Below are 18,664 nucleotides of genomic sequence, written 5' to 3' on the forward strand. Positions count from 1 at the left end.
GCAGGAGGGAAGAGTGAGGGAGAAGGCAGGAGGGATGCTCCCAGGCCTGGATTCGCCTGGGTGGGTGGAGGCTGGAGCCCTGCTGGCCGAGGCCCTCAGCCTCCACCCACCCATGGCATCAGTGAGAGCGAGGGAGTGCTCCTCTGGAAGGCTGGGTTCCAACCATCTAAGTGCACTCCAGCCAGGCTTGTCCTTGGCTCTGGGATGCTGGCCCTGACCACCCACCTCAGGGCACATTTCCCCGGATGCCTGGCTTTCCAGCAAGGAGGTCAGTATTCAAGGAGGAAGCACAGAGGGCAGCCCACAGGGGCAAGAGGTGAGAGGGGCAAGTGAGCGAGGGTCCACCTCTGGATCAGGCCCCAGCAGGTCACACCTCACCCTTTGGGCCACTCGGTCACGCAGCCCCAGAGCACTGGGCAGACCAACAAGCAAGGGAAGCCACGGATCTCTTGGTCCTCACTTTGTGGTCAGGGAAGTCTGGCTCAGCCCAGCCCTCGGGTCCCCCAGAACCTCACCGATGCCCTCCATGAAGGCTGGGTAAAGTCGGTCTGTGAGGAGGGGCTCGGGCAGCTCCCGGAAGTAGAGCTTGAGGGTGCCGGCGATGGCATTGATGTCCATGTCGCTCAGCATCAGTAGGATGTCCTTGTTATCTGCAGAGGAAGTGCGCAGTCAGGTCTGTGGTGGCCTGAGCCCCTCTCTTCCACATAGTCCTCAGCCGGGCGGGTGGGCCTGTTCTGTCCCACACAACACGGCCAGGGGAGCCCCCCACCCACTCTGTGTCTGCTCTGGTCTCCCCAGGAAGCGCAGGAATGTAGGTAGTGCCCACAGGTGGTCTGTGACTCAGCCCCGGGGTGGGGGTAGGAGGGGAGCACAGTTCACCATCCAGAGTTTTGGAGCCACATTCACACCACATGTCAGACACCCTCTTTGGAATCTCCCCACTGCTAAGCCTCTCTCTGGAAGGCACTGCACATTTTTTACACCTAAAATCATGTTCTGACGAAGCCTCAGCTTCCAGGTCGCACAGAGGAGCCATGCCAGCACATCCCCAGCCCCTCACCCCAGGCTTCCTGAACACAGGCCCCACCTCAGCTCTCATGGAATCAGCACTGCCCGGCCAGTTCAGGTTTCCTGACTACTGCAGTGTGAACCAACAAGATGAAGGAAAGAAGAATCAGAAAGGTCAGGACCCACCACTGAGGAGTTTACGGGGCTAGGGGAGCAATGCCCCTCCCAAAGGGTGCTCGGGGCTCTGGGGACAGCAAAGGGGGGCCCGGCCAGCCAGTTCAGGCTTAAAGCCCTTTAGATTCCTTACAGCCCACCAGGCACCAGGGAGCTGGCAAGAAAGCCAGGAACACTGGAGTAAGAAAGATCTGAGTTTCAGTCAGGCTCAAAACCTACAAGCTGGGCGATCCCGAGCAAGCGACTTGGCCTCTCTGAGCCTCAGTTCCTCACCTATGGCAATGGATAACAGATTGGAGGGGAGGAGGATCACAAGAAAATACAGGTGGAGTCCTTGCTTTAGAGACTCAGAGATGACCCACCACGTGCCACATTGGACTGTGATTCACAGACCAAGGCTCCTCTGCCATCAGCTACTTGGGGCCTCTCTGTGGAGAAGGCTTCCAGTTCTTCTAGGCTCCCCTAGCAGGTGGCTGAGCCTCTCAGAGTGCCCTCTGCCCACCACTGCCCAGGTGGGGCCTACCAGACTCACTGGCATCAAAGACGGTCTTCAGCGCCTGGATGTCGGTGGCCACCCCTGATATCCGGTAGATGCCAACCTCCTCGATGCCCCTCTTCTCCACCTCCTCCACACACTGCCGCACGATGTAGGGCACCTTGGAGCGCTCCCGCCTGGTGGGGAGGGGAGGGGAGGGGAGGGGGTGGTAGAGGGCCTCCCCGTGATGGCTATGGGTAGCCCCAACTCTGCACACCTTGGCCTTGGAGGGCACTAGCCTCTGGCGTCAGGGGATGGGGCCCAAGAAAGGGCTAAGAGGCTGTGCCACCCACACCCCACCCAGCCAGCCCGAGGCCTGCCTGCTGAGGGACAGCAAGGGACAAAGGCAGGAGGAAGGCTTGGGAGAGAAGCCCAAAGACTCTGAGAAAAGAATGTTCCTTAGAGCACAGATCTCAGGTTCAAATGCTTACGGAAGACCAACAGGGAGTCCACTGAGGACTCAGGTCCTCAGGTCCCGGGAAGGGGAGACAGGAGGTGGCGGGCAGAAGGGCGCATCCCCCTTCCAGAGGGGCAGCCACCCCTTGGAGTCCAGCCCGCTGCTGCCAAGCCTCAGTGGTCACAGCCTCTCGTTCATTACAAGAAGCTGACAGCCTGGGAGTCTCACAGACAATCTCCCAGTGCTCATATGCTGGCTGGTTGATCTCTAAAGCACTGGGGAAGACAGAGATAGACCTCTGCGGGCCACTTTCGGCCTCCAAACAGGCCATCCACTGAGCTGGAGGGTGACTGACTAGGGGCTGACGGGGGCTGGCAGGGGCCCCGGGCACTCATGCCAGCACTCAATACGCCGGAGGCGGCACCTACTTAGTCACCACGCTGATCTTCACGCCGAAGACTCCAGTCTGCTTTTTGGACGGGGTCCTCTTTAGGCTCATATCTCGGCTGGTGAACTTCATGGAGAATTCCACTTTGATCTGGTTGGGGGTACGGCAGGCACAAGTCCCCCGGGGCATGAGTGCCTCCAGAATGCAGGGGTCCCCTCCCCGTGGGGCCACGTCCACCACCCAGGGCTCCCCGAAACACCTGCAGGGTGGGAGTGGGCAGGGTGCCGGCAGTGTAGGGGGGAATGGGCCGGGCTGAGGGGACAGGGGTAAGACAGCACCCTGGGGACAGCAGCCAGAGGCCCACCCATTGTGCAGACATTTCCTGTGTCTCTGGGCTCACCCCGTTCATCTCAATCACATCCGTGTGCCAGTTCTTGGTTTCTACAGTTTGTGGATCCAACTGCAGAGAAAGGAAGAAAGAGAACATGAGTGAGAGGGATGCAGATGGCAGCTCGGGGGCGAGCCAGAGCTCTCTGCTGGCCAGCAGCTGCTCATACGCGGGCTACATGGTCAGGAAGGCAGAACTGGGGCCTGAGGCTTCTCTTGAAATCAACCCTTCAGGGAGGCTCCAGCCCCCGGCCCTCCTGTCTGTCCTGGCTAGTAAAGGACTCCCCTACTCCGTGAAGGAGCCAGGACATACTGGTAGGCACTGTGGCCCATCACATCTCATTCGTTAGTCACTACCACCCTCTGAGATGGGTATTAACACCCCACTGCACAGATCAGAAACCGAGGCTTACAAAAAATAGGCAGCTTATTCAACTACCAGGACTGGGGTGGACAGGAGGGTCTGTAGCCTGTGCACATGGAGGTGCTGAGTGGGAGGCGGGAGAGGTTAGGGGGTGCGTCTCAGGAGTCAGGCTGCCTGGGTCTGAATCCTGGCTCTGCTGCTTCCAGGTGTGTGACTTTGGGAAGTTTCAACCTTGGCTAAGCCATCAGTTCCCTGCAGCAGCCAGTAGCAGAACCTGTCTTGCCAGATTGTTGGGAAGACTGAGTGAGATAACAGTGGGTGGGCAGCTGGCCCCCAAGGAAGAAAACACTCCCGTAGGGGAACCCCCCAGATTGGGCTGGAGCCCCAGGAAGTGGGGGTAACCGGGGAGTCTCAGGGGCACCTAGGTGGCTCAGTCGGTTAAGCGTCCAACTCTTGGTTCTGGCTCGGGTCATGATCTCACAGTTTTGTGAGTTTGAGCCCCAAGTCGGGCTCTGTGTTGGCAAAGCCTGCTTGGGATTTTCTGTCTCCCTCTGTCTCTGCCCCTCCCCCACTCCCCCTGTCTCAGTGTCTCTCTTGGAATAAATGTTAAACTTAAAAAAAAAAAAAATTAAAACAGGGGCGCCTGAGTGGCTGAGTCGGTTAAGCGTCTGACTTTGGCTCAGGTCATATTCTTGTGGTTCCTGAGTTCGAGCCCCGCCAGGCTCTATGCTGACAGCTCGCAGCCTCTCTCTCTGCCCCTCCCCAACCCATGCTCTGTCTCTGTCTCTCTCTCTCAAAAATAAACATAAAAAAATTAAAACAAACAAACAAAAAAGCAGGGGAGGCTCAGAGATATTCCTCACAGGGGATCGGACAGGACTCCGTTTCTCTCAGTGGCCTTCAAACTGTTTTTCCTTGTGCACCCACACAATCATCTTGAAAAAACTATGCACTCCCTGGCCCATTTTCAACTCAACATCTGAGTATTTCCAAAGCAAGTTTCAATAGTTGCAAAGGATAGAACTTCCAGGATAATGTAAATATTTACATCTTAGAACACACACTGCTACATGATTCTCTTCAATGTATTCAGTGGAATCCAGTTACCACAGTGATTTGATGCACCGTCATCTATTTAAAAAATACAAGCTCTTCTTTCCCTCGTACAAACCCTGTGTCATTTCTTTTTCTCCCTGGATTTGTTGTTATTCTACTTCTCCTAAAGAATTTTCTCCTAGTTTGTACTTTTCTGTCTTAAAGGCTTTCATTCTTCACTCTATTACATGTTGCTTCAACAAAAATATCTGTACAAATGGCAAGGAAATACTTCCTGGGGCCACAAGGCTCCAAATATTCAAAACATGTCCTAGATTAGTTATTACAATGATTAGCAGCACACAATAAAAAAAACTAACCAACACATTACGAATAGTTATTAATAAATATTCAGTAGCAAAGTACTATTTTGACGGGACTGCATCTCTTCATGAGACAGGTAGAACATTTGTGTGTGTGTGTGTGAATGTTATGTTTTGCTAGGGTGGAACTGGGTACAGCCTCAAATACTGCTTCTGTGTGTGCATGTGTGTGTGTAAGTGTCTTGTTTTTTTTGTAAGCTCTACACCCAACATGGGGCTTCAATTCATGACCCTGAGATCAAGAGTCGCACGCTCTTCCGACTGAGCCAGCCAGGCGCCCCTGGGTTTGTTTTTAAAGATGTAAAGGATGGAACATCTTGTTCATATAAATAACTAGATGGGGCTGAAAATAGTTTTATTACAGCAACATTATATGATTCTTTATGCTATTTCCTCCTCATTTGCCTTAAATTGCATATATACCTATCACCAAAAATTTTGTTTTTGTTTTTATTTTTATTTTTGAGAGAGAAGGTGCAAGCGAGGGAGCGAGGCCGCGTGGGGGAAGGGCAGGAAGAGACTCCTAGGCAGGCTCCGTGCTGTCAGTGCAGATCCCGACGCAGGGGCTCGATCTCAGGAACATCAGATGTTGACCTGAGCTGAAATCAAGAGTCGGATGCTTAACCGACTGAGCCACCCTGACGCCCCCCAAAATTTATTTTAAATGACGTCTCAGCTGACAATTTCCATCAGTTTTGTGGAAAGCAAAGAAGTGGAAAGCACCCGACTTGTAACTGGGCCTTTAGTGTCTTTTACTTTCTCAACACCTACACCTACATTTCAAGAGGCCCCGTGCTGTTGGCCACCCAGGGGGCCTTGGTGCCCTGGGCTATGCTCTGCAGTGAGTCCTGAGCTCCCCAGCAGAGGAAGGGAGGCGAAGGTGAAAGGCTTTTCTCAGGCAGATTGCTTTGTGGTAATAGCACCTGTGGGAGTTGAGAGTCTGCAGACTGATGCTCTGAAAACTCTCCCTGCCCACACCCCCCCCTGGAAAAGCTCTCTGCACCCTCAGGAGTGTGTGTGCAGCAGTGTGAACACCACTGTTCTAGCAGGCCCACACCACAGAGGAAAACGATCAGGTCAGCCCGGAGTGGGCTGGGCCCTGGAGCTTCCTATAGCTCCAAGTAACTCCTTCCAGCACCTTCTATCATCCACACCAGCTGCAGGCAGGTGGCGGGGGGGGGGGGGGGGGGGTCTGCATGTGGGCCAGCTTTGGTCCAGGCCAAGCCTCTAGCAATTGGTTCCCTGCCCAGAGGAGAGATGGAATTGAGAAGGGGACAGAGGAAGAGCAGTGTGGATAGGACCGAGCAACCCCCATGCTCCCCAACTCTGCCCCAGCACCTCCTCAAACACACAAGGGAAGCCTGGCTGTTGTCCAGGCTCGTTACTTCAGAAGATTTGGAACCAAGCATCCTACTGGGTCCCAAAGGAAGCCCCAGAACCTCCCTCTCCCTAAACCTTTTTTATCTCAAACCCTCACCAGGCCTGTAGCACAGGCTGACCCTTATCATTCCCTCCTGCCATCCAGAATGCTGGCTCTTGGACATAGGGCCTGGGTCTGTCCCCAGCCCTATCCTCTAGCAGTGGCCACCTGGAGTAGAGAGCTCAACGGTGCTTTGTCAACTGCGGCTACCACCCTTGGGTCACACAGTGTGGACGGACTAGGCCCTTTTAACTCTGGTTTTTCCAGCCATCGGCATACGCCTCAGGCCAATTCCATGGTCCTGGCACCTAATGCCCCTCCTGTGCTCTAACCACCCATGATCTGGCACCTCCTGGCAGCTGCCATGGACTAGGGAGCCAGTGGTCCCTCCCTGGGTCCTGGAGTGGCATCTGGACACAGCCAAGTGGGGATGCACAGGGATTGAGAGTCAGGCCTATCTGGGTCCAAATGACTGCTCTTCTTCCACTCACCTGTGTGAATCTGGGCAAGTCACTTAAACCTCCTTGAACCTCAACTTCCTCACGGGGCATCCATAGCACCTCAGAGGACTGTTACAGAAACTACTAACAGAACTAATGCATTCTGAGCATTTTCTAGGAGTCTGGCATGATGGATGACAAACCCTTCACACACAGCATCTCAGTTAATCATCATAACAAGCCTGTGGGGTTTAAGCCTTTTTTAGCCGCCCCCATTTTACAGATGAGGACACTGAGGCTTAAAGGGAGCAAGGAACTTGCCCAGCGCCGCACACCTAGGAATTGAGAGCTGAGGCACAAAATCAAGTCTCCCCGACTTACCTACTCTGCTAACCCTGCAAAATAAGGTGCAAAGCACCTAGCTGGTGTCTGTGCCTCGCGGCAACAAGACATGTGCTGTTTCCATGATTTGCTTACAAAGGAGACATTAGGCCTCCCGGTGCCTGGTCTGACACCACAGGCAGGCCTGGGTGCTGGAGGGCTGCCTCCAGTACAATTCAGCCATTCTCTCCCTCCCCATCGTTTCCGTTCTAGCTGCTAAGCAGCAACCTTACATTTTCCTGGGAGCATGTGAGACACAGGAAAGGCAACTCCTGATGTTAAGGCCAAGTTCTAGCCCTGCTTCTTCCAGAAAGCCTTCCTTGGATACCCCCAGGCCTTCAGTTCCCTTCTGCATTCCTGCTGGCACTGAGACCCTGTCCCTCTGCAGCCTGCTGGCACCATTTGCTGTCATTTCACACACTCCGGCCTGTCTGAGGCCAAGTCTGAGGAAGGTGGCACTTCTGTGTCTTCCTGTGAGTCCCCACCGCTGCCATATTCTGGATCCCCTTTGCAGGTGTGGCTCTGGTATGCTCGAGGGAGGCCCGCCTAGCCCCTTGGTGTCTTGACAATGAAGTTCTGTCTCCCAGCAGGCCAGCAGCCTCCAGAAACCAAGTCTATTTTCAGGACATCACTTAAATACAGAGAAGGGAGGGTGAGGAGTGGAGACGAACGTGGCACATTTTCCAGAGAAATGATGCTGCCTGAACTACTGTGGCTATTTATAACCCCTGGGAAATGTGGACTCTGCTATTTCCTGATTAGATTAGTGCCGGGGGCGGAAGAGCCAGCCCCCAGGATGTGAGCGGACAGGAACACCTGACCACTTACCCGCCAGTCCCAGCAGATAGATGCCCCCCCCCCCCCACTGGCCCTGGGGAGCGGGTACCTAGGGGCTGCCAGATCACCTGAAGGTGGTGGGGGGGAGACAGATGGGGCTGTGAAGAGCCAGGCTGGGGGAGACCCCCAGAGGACTCCTCCTTCACCCCACAGGTAATACACATGCCGCTGGGGCTCCCCCACGGTGGGGTCCAGGCAGGAGACAGAAATGAGCCACAGGACATCCTGGAGAAAGTCATGAACAAGCGGGCCACACACAGCCACCGGGAGCACCTCAATTATGTTGTTTGCCTTTGCATTTAGGCAAAGGTCGGGTCATGGCTGCACATTCAGACCTCTGCCAAGGAGACAGCTGACCTTGGGGATGGATGTCCACAAGAGAACTACCAGGTCACCTACACTGAAATCCTTCCTGCGCTCAGAATCCTGCATTCCTGCTCAGGAGACGGAGACGCACATTCTCAGAGTGAATGTGGCCGGTAGTTGGGTAGCTGCTTCCCCGCCTCACATCTCGGACAGGAAACCCCAGCGGCCTCACAGGGGCGCTGACGGGATCGGAGGACAGGACGGCAGGGGAGGATGCTCTGAGCTCACCTAGGTGACCTGTGGATGGCGGCTGTGACTCGTTCTGCAGGAACATCCTCAAGGGTCCCCTCTGAGAAGCCTAACCCCTTCCTCCCAACCCATTTCTCGCCAGCCTGGGGCAGGTGACCCCAGTGGATCTCCTTCCCTCTGTTCATGGCCACCTCTCAGTGCTGGGGCTTTCAGAGGCACCAGTGAGTCTGGAGTCCCCACTGCTGCTCCCCTGGGTGGGTGACACAGCCCACGTTCAAACCCAAGTCCTTCTGATGGTGGCCCACAGCCTTCCCACAGTGCCACACTCCCATAGCCAGGCAGCTCACCCAAAAGCCTTCTGATTTCTGCCACTGCCCCTTCCCACACGCCCTCACAGGGGGCCTGTGGTGGTACCGCACTGTCTATGGGCAGTGGGGATAACCAGATGGAACTGACAGCTACAGTCCCAGTGGGAGGGGACAAAGGGGCACAGAGCAGCCATCGGTGTGTTACTTTGGGATGTAACACAAGGGCTCACTGGGTGACGAGGACCCATGAAGACAGTATTCACCAGGGACCCCAGGGGCTCCGAGGCCCACCCCCACCCCCTCCCCACAGCCCCTTGGCTCTGAGTCCCTTTCCTCAGAACCTCACCCTGTCATTTCCACAGCACAGCCCTGAGGCCCTGCGGAGCCTGGCCGATCCCTGACCTCTTGTCCCTGGGGGCCTCGCTTCTGCTTTCACTCCAGTGCTGCTCTACCCTTGGCTTTCTGAGTCCAGAGCCTGGCATCCTGGGCCTGTCCTGGGAGGTGGCATGGACTTCTCTCGAAGCCAGACTCGTTTGTAGGGCTAATAAAAACTAAGTGCTTCTTAACAAGAAGGACAGCAAATCCAGTATACTGGACTCGTCACCCTCAGAGGTGAACGGGGTGCTGAATGGAAGGTAGAGATGGCTGGCAGTGTTTCTGGGGATGCCTGCCAGAGGCCGAGTGCTGGGCTGTGGAGACCAGGCCCTGAGCCAGGTGTCCTGTCTGACGGCAGTACATTTCCTGTGTCTCCCAGGCCGGTGGCCACGGTGGCGGTACTGGGCTGGCCTTCTCCTGCCCTCCCCCAAGTGTGTCCACATGCTCTGGGCTGGGTCCCCTTGGGACACCCAGGCCAGCCTGTCATTGGGACAGACCACAGGCGTGAGAGGCATGGTAAGGCTGGCAACCGGGGAACCGGGGAGCTGCCAAAGCCTGCCTCTCCTCCCTCTCGGGAAGGGTACTAGAGGATTCCGTCAACGTGGCTGCTCTGAGAGAAGCTCGCAGAGAGGCAGGGAGGGGTGGCAGGAGGACGCCAGGGCCTACATCCTGGCTTCCAACTCAGCAGCTGGGCCTGGGGAAACCATGGTCAGGCTCAGAAACTCACCCCGTTTTCCCAGGGGTTCACTCCCCCACCGTTAGGCCAAACAGGTGGCTGGAGTGCCCCTCCAGCACTCACCCTGCAGGGCCAAGGTACCCTCTCCCAGGCCCGCTGCATGAGAGGCTTGTGCTGACTCTGTACTGCAAGGCACCAGGATCTCGCCTCCCTTTCCCCCGCCCCCCTGGACTTTGAAGTTCTCAGAGGCCCACATATGGAAAGGGTTTAGCAGCTCTGAATGAGGCTTTTATTGAAGCCAGGTTAGCCTCATAGCACCCACTGTGACCTGCCTTCCCCAGCGGTCTGCATTCCAGTGGCGCAGCCTGCCCTCAACCCTGGGCTGCCTCGGGAGACCCCCAAGGCTGGGGGCATCTCTCCCAGAGCCCTGGGACCCTGCCTTCCTCAGGGCTGGCCCGTACACACTGCCTTCCCTGCTCCAGACAGCCTGGACATTTCGCCCCAGAACCGGGCCTCAGGCTAACAGCCAGGAAGTTGCCTTGCCTTGGCTCAGGGCCATATTGGGGGCACCAGGGTAATGAAGGCAGGGTTGCTCTTGGGAAAAGGAACTGGCTGCGGCCAAAACAACACAGAGGCAGCCCAGAGCAGCCTCATCTCCAGAGTCAGGAGTGGGAGGCTGAGGTCCTGAGCAGGAAGTTTCATGCTAATTGCCATGGGAAGGCCAAGGGCCTGCCGAACCACCACGGGCTCGGTGGCCTCCCTCTGGACTCAGAGTGCTTCGGTGAGCATTGTGAAAGTCCTACTCTGAAGCTGACCTCATCCTCCCTGCCCAGGCCAGGAACGCGGTCTGGGCACAGAGCCTGTTCCTGAGAATGAGTAGCCCTGGCGATTCTGCTGCCTGTGCCCGCTCCGAAGGGCCTCTCAGTGCACTCTTGCCCTGGTCCCACAGGCCGCAAGTCCCCAAGCAGCAAGGCACCCTATCCAGCGCACCCGGCCCCGACCCCATTGAGTTCTATGACCACCCAGACAACCGGGCAACTGAGGATCAGTCATAGGCCCCCACGGGGCTCTGGACCTCCACCTCGCAGGGCGGCATGCTGGCTGAGAGCCGAGTTTAAGTGCTGGCTCCTGGACTAAGCCACTCAGGTCACTCTGGGTCAGTCTCTGAGCCCGTTTCCTCATGTAAAACAGACTAGATAATATTAGCACCTCTTAGGTTATCACCTCTCACATTACCGCTAGGAATGACCTGGTACTCAGCAAGTGCTCAAAATGTGTCTGCATCACTAAAACCAGGCTTAAGCTCCCCAGGGGCTTCCCACTGTGCTGAGATTAAAAGCTGAACTCCTTATCATGGCCTGCAAGGTCCTACCCAATTTGGCCACTGCCTGCTCCATCCAGGGTGATCTCCTATACTCTCCCGTGGCCTCTGTCTGCTTCTGAATATGCTATTGCCACCCCGGCCGCAAGGTTTTCACTTTGCCTGTTCCTCTGCCTGGAATGCACTATCCTGGATCTTTCCAGAATCCTTTTGTCATTTAAATCTTAGTTCAAGGAGCACCTGGGTGGTTCAGTTGGTTAAGCATCTGACTCTTGATTTTGGCTCAGGTCATGATCAGGCGGTGAGATTGAGCCCTAAGTCAGGCTCTGCACTGAATCACACTGCTTGGGATTCTCTCTCTCTGCCCCTCCCCTGCTTGTGCTGTCTCTCAAAATAAACAAACGCTAAAAAAAAAAAAAAAAAAAAAAAATCTTAGTTCAAAATTACCTCTTCAGGCAAGGCCTCTCCCTTCTCATTACTCTCTAATCTATTACCCAATTTTATTTTCTTCCCAGCACTTGTCCAGCCTGAAATGATCTCATTTATTGCCTGACTCCCTCTGTAGGCAGAAAGTTCCATGAGATTAAGGGTTCTCTGCCTTCTCTGAGCACCCAGTACATGGAAGGCACCCATCAATATTCAGAGACAAAATGAATCAAATGGGATGTGGGGGGTGGAGAGAAAGCAATGCCTTTCCACCAAGGCTCCTTTAGGACAGGGGTCAAGAAGTCTCATGTTTCCTGCTCACCTCTCAGCTCCTTTGTTCAGTGAATGGCTGGCCTTGGCCCAGGGGCAGCCCTGTGACCTCTCCCACCCAGACTTTCCCAGCGTGTTGAGAATTTAAGACTTAGGAACAGGAATCTTGAGACATGGCCAAAATCATCACATGAGCTGGATCTAGGAGATCATCCTGTTCAGCTCCTTCATGATACTGATGCCAGAGAATCAGAAAGGTGAAGAGATTTGGCCAAGGTCACACAGCCAGTAAAGACAGCAGGCTCAGAGTTAGAAAAATAAGGCCTCTTGACTCCCACCAGCCTGGTGCCCTCTCTGGCATCCTGTGCCGCATGAGCCTGAGGGGCGGGGTGCTCCAAGGAGGAGGCCAGGACACAAACAAGGCTTCAAGCATGTGATGGGAAGCAGAGCTGTGGCTGTCACTGCTCTGGCTGTGCCCATCTGAGGCACCAACCTTGGCTGGGATCACTGTCCAGGACAGAGAAGGTTCTAGCTCCTGGCTGAGGAAATCACTGCGGAATGACAGGGCCCTCCCAGCCTCTCTGCAGAAGAATCCTAACAGCAAGCTCCCAAGGTGGCTTACCACCTCTCTAGGCTCACCCTGGGGACGAAAGACAATGCAGCGGGGGTGGCCTTAATCTAAAGCTCAGTGGGATCCTGGACTGACTCTGGTTCCTCCCAGGGACTGGGCAGGCAGGTTCCAGACATGGGGGAATGGGTGTTTGTTCCTCTAGGATGCTAGGGAGCAGTCAGAACACAAATATCTTTCCTGTCCCCAGCATGAGCTGATAGGGAGAAAGGAAGCCAAGACAGTACTTGCTGACCAGCTCCTGACAATTTGGGAAGCTGGCAGGCAAGGCCACTCAGCAGAGGGCTTTCCAAACTTGTGCTCCCTGACCAGTGCCTGGCAACTCCCCCAAACTAGCTCCTGCAGAAGTTTCTGGGCTCTTTCCAAAATGTCTGCCCTCCTGTGGCCTCGCTGCCTCTGGATACTCCTGGGCTCTGACAGCTTTGGCCTTTCAGGAACCACCTGGGTTGGCAGGCTTAGCTCCCCCTGGTCCGGGGCCATCTAAAAGCTAGGGCACCAAGCCCAGCATGGCTGCCTGGCCAAGCCACCTGTGGACCACAGAGATGCTGGAGAGAGCCAGTGCCCTTTCTAACCTCCCCAGGTACAAAGAAACAGCACTTGCCAAGTGCACTTAGAGTAGGGGTTCCTACCTTGGGATCTGTAACCGTATCTAAAACAGCATCCAATTTGTGCATATGGGTGGCTCTGTGTCTGGATGGGGGCTCCATAACCTCCATCAGATTCTTAGAGTTGAGGACCCCTGTTCTGTGGAATCAAATAGCCCTCTTGGGAGCCAGCTCAGTGGAGAAGTAGGGGCACTAGAAGTCAGGAGATCACCCATATGGCCCCAGTGAGCAAGTGTTGTAAGAAGCTTCATGGCTGTGAGAATGTGGGGATGTTACTCCATTCCCCCTTGCTAACTCTCCAGCCAGCCTGATCACAATCCTGGTTCTCACAGAAGCCCAGGGGGTAAATGGGCTGGCCACAGGGGTCTCCAGCCTGAAGGAGAGGCACTATTGTCCCTTTCCTACAGCTGAGGGATCACTATAGGGGTGCAAGTGGGCACGTGAATGATTAAGACATAGACACGGGTCCCTTCCCTCTAGCAGATAGGGCAGAGGAGGCAGGGCAGGGGGCGAGGGGCAGGGCAGTGTGTGGGCAGCCAGGGCAGGATAGATGTCTACTGCATAAGGTTTCAAGATCTTTCTTGGCATCCAGAGCCAGATTATGAAATACAGTTAATGAGCCCAAGATGTACCTGTATCTGATAGCCTAGCACCCTTGTACCCTCCACACCTAGAACAGCCAGGGGATGGCTGTGTGAGCCTCGGGGATATACGCATGGTTTGAGTACCCGGTGCTACCTGTTAGGAAGAACTGTCAAGTTCAATGACAGACTCTGGGAGGGGCTAGGAGCTGTCCTGTGGTCACAGTCAAGATGAGGACCTGTCACAGTCAAGAGAAGGACCTGAGCCCTAAGGTTCCCCAGACAAGTGACCCAAAGGGGGCTCCCATCCTGTCCTTCCTCAGACAACACCTCTGACCCTCCCCAGAAATAGAGGGAAGCAAACCCTATCGCAGACACTCTGGGGTTCGGCAGGAAACACTTCCATTTACCTTGCTGGCCTCTGGCTTCTTGGCAGAAGTTCTTTTGAGGCAGGGAATTCCCAACGCCCTGTGGCAACCCCTGAAGCAGAGCCAAAGTCATCAAGAACTGTCCTCAACACCCCCCCGCCCCCCCCCCCCCCCCCCGCATCCTCTGGGCCCTGCCAGTTCAGCCTCAGTCCCCACCTCCAGGCAACCCCCCTACCCCGCCCCTTGCCCAGTGCTTCTGGCTTGGCCTCTGCCTCATGGGGGGCCTGCTAGCTTCTCTATGGCTCCCACAAGTAACCCCATTAAAACCTTCGGATACTTCAGGGGGTGGGGGATGGGCCTCCTCCTTCAGCCTCTCTCCCCGCAAAGTGCAAACCAGGGCTCCAGGAGCAGGTGCGATGGGAGGAAGAGCAGGCGCTGAGCCTCATCTCTGGTAGTGTGATTGAGGCGCAAAATTAAAAAACAAACAAGAAATTAAAAAGGAAAGGAAAAGGAAAGCAGAAACGCGAAGCGGTGCCGAGAGCCCTGGCGGAGCCCGCAAACCCAAATGCCACGTGTCTCCTCTGCTAAACGCTTTGCACCACACGCCAACCGCCAAGTCAGAGGCCAGAATGAGGCTTCAGCCCCAGAACTCCCCTTGGGGATACGAACAACCCCAAACACAGCCCCCTGGGACCCAGAGGGAAGCCCCTTCCAGCAGCTGCAGAGACCCCACAGGTTAATACTAACTAGGACTGTCCCATCTGAACACATTCTTTAGCCCCAGCAAGGGGTCCCCAGATAAGTCACATACACCCCCTCCAGCCTTTAACAAATCTTTAGTGAAAAGGGAGCAGGAGGGCCACAGGTGTCTTGGCATCCACAGCATCAAATCCTCAGGGCAAAGTTGATGAGGAGTTAATGGGCGACCCCGCCTGCCAGGCTGGGTGGTACCTGGCGCCCTTCCCCCACGCCACCTAAGCTGCTGCCTGATCCTAGTCCCCTCCCTGGCTGGCAGTGAGCCGCCTGCCCTGCAAAAAATAGGTTAATGCAGCTGGGGAAAGAAGGGGAGTGGGCAGAGGGCCTGGCCCCCCAGGCCTGCCTGTTCACCCACCAGCCTGGGCACAGTTAGGCAGGCGCAGCAGGGTGAATGAATGTCCCGCCATGCAGACCCTCGTGTCTGTGACACTGACATACTTTGTCACACAGCGGGAACTAAAGGACCAAATCCCTGGCCACACAGGGTACCCTAGTGCCAGAGCCACCCTGCGGTCGCACGGATACCAATCGGCTCAGCTGCTCAGCACCTGGCTGGCCTGCCACCCTTGCCCAGAGGGTACCACCAGACGTGGAGATACAAGAGGCCCCCAGAGGCAAAGCTGTCTAAAGAATTCCTGAGGCGGATTCTTGATTTTGCCAGTCACACACGCACAGCGAAAGAACAGAAAGTCTGGGATTTGAGGGGCTGAAAAATTGCCCCCTACCTGCCAGGCACCTCCCCAAAGGGACAGGTGAACCAGAAAGGCTCTGTTTGGCTGGCACCAGGCCAGGAACCTGCTGGGGCAGTCTCTTGCCAACCTGGAGGTTTGGGAATGGACAATGAGCTTTGGGCTGGTGTCTGCTGGCCTCAGCAGGGGCCGGGGAGGGGGGTGCAGGGAAGGGACGGCTCCGGGCTGCCGGGCACAGAGAGCTGCCTCAGCACAGAGGGGCGACGGGAGCAGCTGAGGCCAGCAGGGCTCTGCTAGCCTGGTCCCTGGAGATGCTGAAGGTGACACAGGGGCCAACGCAGGACAGCTCAAGTTGCTGCCCTGTCCAGCACTTTCCAAGACTGATGTCACCTCTGGGAGGTCAAGTATGCCCCACTGGCAAGGGGTGAAACCAGACAAGGAGACAACAGGCCCAAGATCCCTTCCTCTGGGCAGGTGCTGGCTGGAGGTAAAGACCTACACAGAGGGTCTCCCTTCCCCTCCTCCCCAAGCTGCAGGATGGCTTGGAAATCTCCATCAGCCACAGCCACAGCCTCCCTTGAAGGATGGGCATGGCCCTTGCCAGCGAGGACAGGCACCCTGCGACATCTTGCTTAGGCAGTGAATTCAGGGCACAGTTATCAAGTGCTTACTGTGTACTAGGTGCTGGGTCTGGTTCCTCCTCAGATGCCTGATGCCAGGGCCCAAAGCCAGCCCCTAGGCAGCCTGCCCAGCTGCAGGACAGTCGGCTTCTATCTCAGATTTTAATCCCCACCAAGGTCTGGGGCTGCAGGCAGGACAGGCAGTCCGCCCTGGCACAGCTTGGTCTAGGCTGCCTGCTGGGTCAGGAAACCCCTGGCACGCTGACTGGGTTGCCTGATGCCCAGCTGGAACTGGGCCAGCAGTCATCTGGGTGGTCCCTGACAAGGCAGGCCCCTGGAGGCTGTAGCCCCCAGACTCAGCACCACCACCACCTCCACACCGTGCTCCCGTCCTCCCTGGTGGGGCATGATGCCCACAGCCCCGTACAAAGAAGTCTTACATGGCCAGTGGTGTTGAGTGCTTCTGCCAGTGCCCCTCAGCAATGTCCACGGGATTCGGGAAGGGGGTCCCACAGGGGGTGGGCACCCTGAGTAGGGGGAACTGAGACCCAGGAGCCCCTTGCTTAACCGTTCACATTCCTGCCTGTATAGACTCAGAAAGGAGCCAGACTGTCCTCTCCCACAGGAGACAACAACCCCCCTTTTCCTGAGACAGGGACAGATGCAAAGAAAGCAGCCAGGGTCAGGGGTGGGGGTGGCAACAGCATTAATCATCAAATTAAGGCCACTTACAACAGACCCACATGCCTACCCCAGCCTGTCCTAGGACTCCATAATCAGGCAGGAGCTGTAACGGATCTCCAAGGGGGGCTGGGGGGGGGGCGGGACAGAGCGGCCCCAGCAGTCCCCGGCCCTCCCACCCACGCAGGTCCCCCTTCCCCCCCTCCTAGCACCTTTTGGCGGAGCAGCTTGCTGCGCACCCGGCCCCAGAGCCGGGCGCCCGTGTTGGGGGGCCGCTTGCTCCCTGGCTCCTCCAGCCGATCCAGGCAGCAGCGCTCCAGGGGCTCACAGACCGCCTTCAGGCTGCAGTCGGGCTGAGGCAGAATGTCGGTCATGCCGGCGGCCGCAGGACCCGGCCCGGACTACAACCGGGCCTGCGGTGCCAGCTCCGGGGACACGGGAGAGGCAGAGGCGCGGGCAGCCTGGCCGCCGGGGCTCAGCTGCAGCGGCGAAGATAGAGCGAGCGTGCGGAGCGCTCAGCCCCCGGGCTGGCCTGGACTGTTACTCCAGCCGGGCAGGGAAGCGCATGGTGTGCGGCTCCGCTTTCTCCTCCCCTCCCCGGAGACTGCCTCCCAGAGGAGCGCACCGGTGGCGGCGGGCCCTCTTCTCCGCCTGCTGGTCCGCGCCAGGCTCGCAGGGACGCCCCAGTGCGTGCGCCACGGACCTCCCGAGACCGCGCGGGGACCCGCCCCCACCGAAGGAAGTGACTCAAAGGAGGCGCTGGCGGCTGCCCCTCCAAAAAACCCAACCTCCGGGTTTTAACTCTTGGCAGCCTGGGGCTCCAGCTCACTGACCCTCAGCCCAAGTACTGAATAAAGTTTGACAAGCAGCTAAACACAATCCAGTCCATTCCCCTCTCCATCCGCGGCTAACCCCTTCACCACCAGGCTGCTCCCTGGGGGCCTGGGGGATGTGAGGGGGGCTTGGGAGGAAGCCAGAGGGGGGTCTGCAGGGGGCAGGAGCTACGTTCTGGCCAGGGACAACTGCCCTTGTCCCAGGCAAAGGTCCTGCACTGCCCTGGAGTTCTGCTTCCCCTACTCTCAACTCCTGCCCCCAGGCACCTCCCTGGATGCCAATTTGGTGACAGGACCAGATATGTGTGGACTGGCACTCACAAACCTCCTCTTCGGAATGTAAAGAATAAGGAAGTTCTCCAGTGGGGCAGCCTCCTGGGCTCTAGGGGTCTGAAAGGAACTGGTCACCATGGGCCATTCTCCAAGGACATGAGCAAAAGCCAAGAATGACACTGGTTACAAATGCCCAGCAAGAGGTGCCCCTCACACAGCCACTTTTAACAGTGGCCGCATGCACTTCACCAGAAAAACCCCAAACAGTTTGTGCTGCCGCGGGCAGAGCCACTTTGGCAAAGGGCAATCAGCCACTTTGTCTGGGCTGGGTGGCTCGGAAGACAGAGAAGAACGAGCTTGTTCTTTACCCTCAAGTTGGCAAACATTCTAACCAGAGTGAGAAGTGAATCACCAAGTTAGAGCCTGGTGTTGGGGTGGGGGGTGGGGGGAAGGCCCCCAGATGGTTAGGGTACACAAAACCCAGAGACATCACATTATGCAGAGCTGGGCTCACAGCAGGAAGGAAACCAACGTTTTCAGGATGCCAACCACGAGCCAGGTCTCATGCAAAGGGCTTTCAGATATCCAACTGCATTTAGGCCTTACAACTTTTGTGATGCCTGTGTTACTGTCTCTGTTTTCTGAGTTTTGAGGACTGGGGCTCAGGGAGGGAAAATTCTTGCCTGAGGTCACACAACTGTAGCTGGGGAGTGACAGGTCTCTTTCAAAGCTTCTGGTACTCACAACCACTGGGCCTCACTGAAGTGTGGCTGATTCTTTTTTTTTCCTTTTTAAAAAATTATTATTTATTTATTTGAGAGAGAGAGAGAGAGAGCGAGTGTGTGCAAGCATGAGCAGGGGAGGGGCAGGGGGAGAGAAAGAGAGAGAATCCCAGGCAGGCTCCATGTTCAGCATGAAGCCCGACGCAGGGCTTCACTGCAAAGAAAGCC

The 18,664-nt window shown here is 56.3% G+C and overlaps 1 protein-coding gene across 9 annotated transcripts in view; it reads right to left on the reverse strand.

The window, feature by feature from the left end:
- The window catches only part of ABR (ABR activator of RhoGEF and GTPase), a 183,172-nt gene that overhangs the window by 6,145 nt on the left and 158,363 nt on the right, over nucleotides 1–18,664 (reverse strand). For 5 of the 9 annotated variants that reach the window (XM_023243678.2, XM_023243679.2, XM_023243681.2 and 2 more), the window contains 4 exons: nucleotides 2,903–2,962; nucleotides 2,543–2,652; nucleotides 1,715–1,854; nucleotides 516–650 (listed from right to left, as the gene is read on the reverse strand). In XM_023243678.2, the coding sequence (XP_023099446.1) occupies nucleotides 516–650; nucleotides 1,715–1,854; nucleotides 2,543–2,652; nucleotides 2,903–2,962 (445 nt within the window). Of the gene's footprint in view, nucleotides 1–515; nucleotides 651–1,714; nucleotides 1,855–2,542; nucleotides 2,653–2,866; nucleotides 2,963–16,820; nucleotides 17,293–18,664 lie in introns of those variants that run through there. The other 4 variants (XM_045044863.1, XM_023243676.2, XM_023243677.2 and 1 more) reach the window with 2 other exon arrangements.

This window comes from Felis catus, chromosome E1 (assembly GCF_018350175.1).
Source record: "Felis catus isolate Fca126 chromosome E1, F.catus_Fca126_mat1.0, whole genome shotgun sequence".
Lineage (NCBI taxonomy): Eukaryota > Metazoa > Chordata > Mammalia > Carnivora > Felidae > Felis > Felis catus.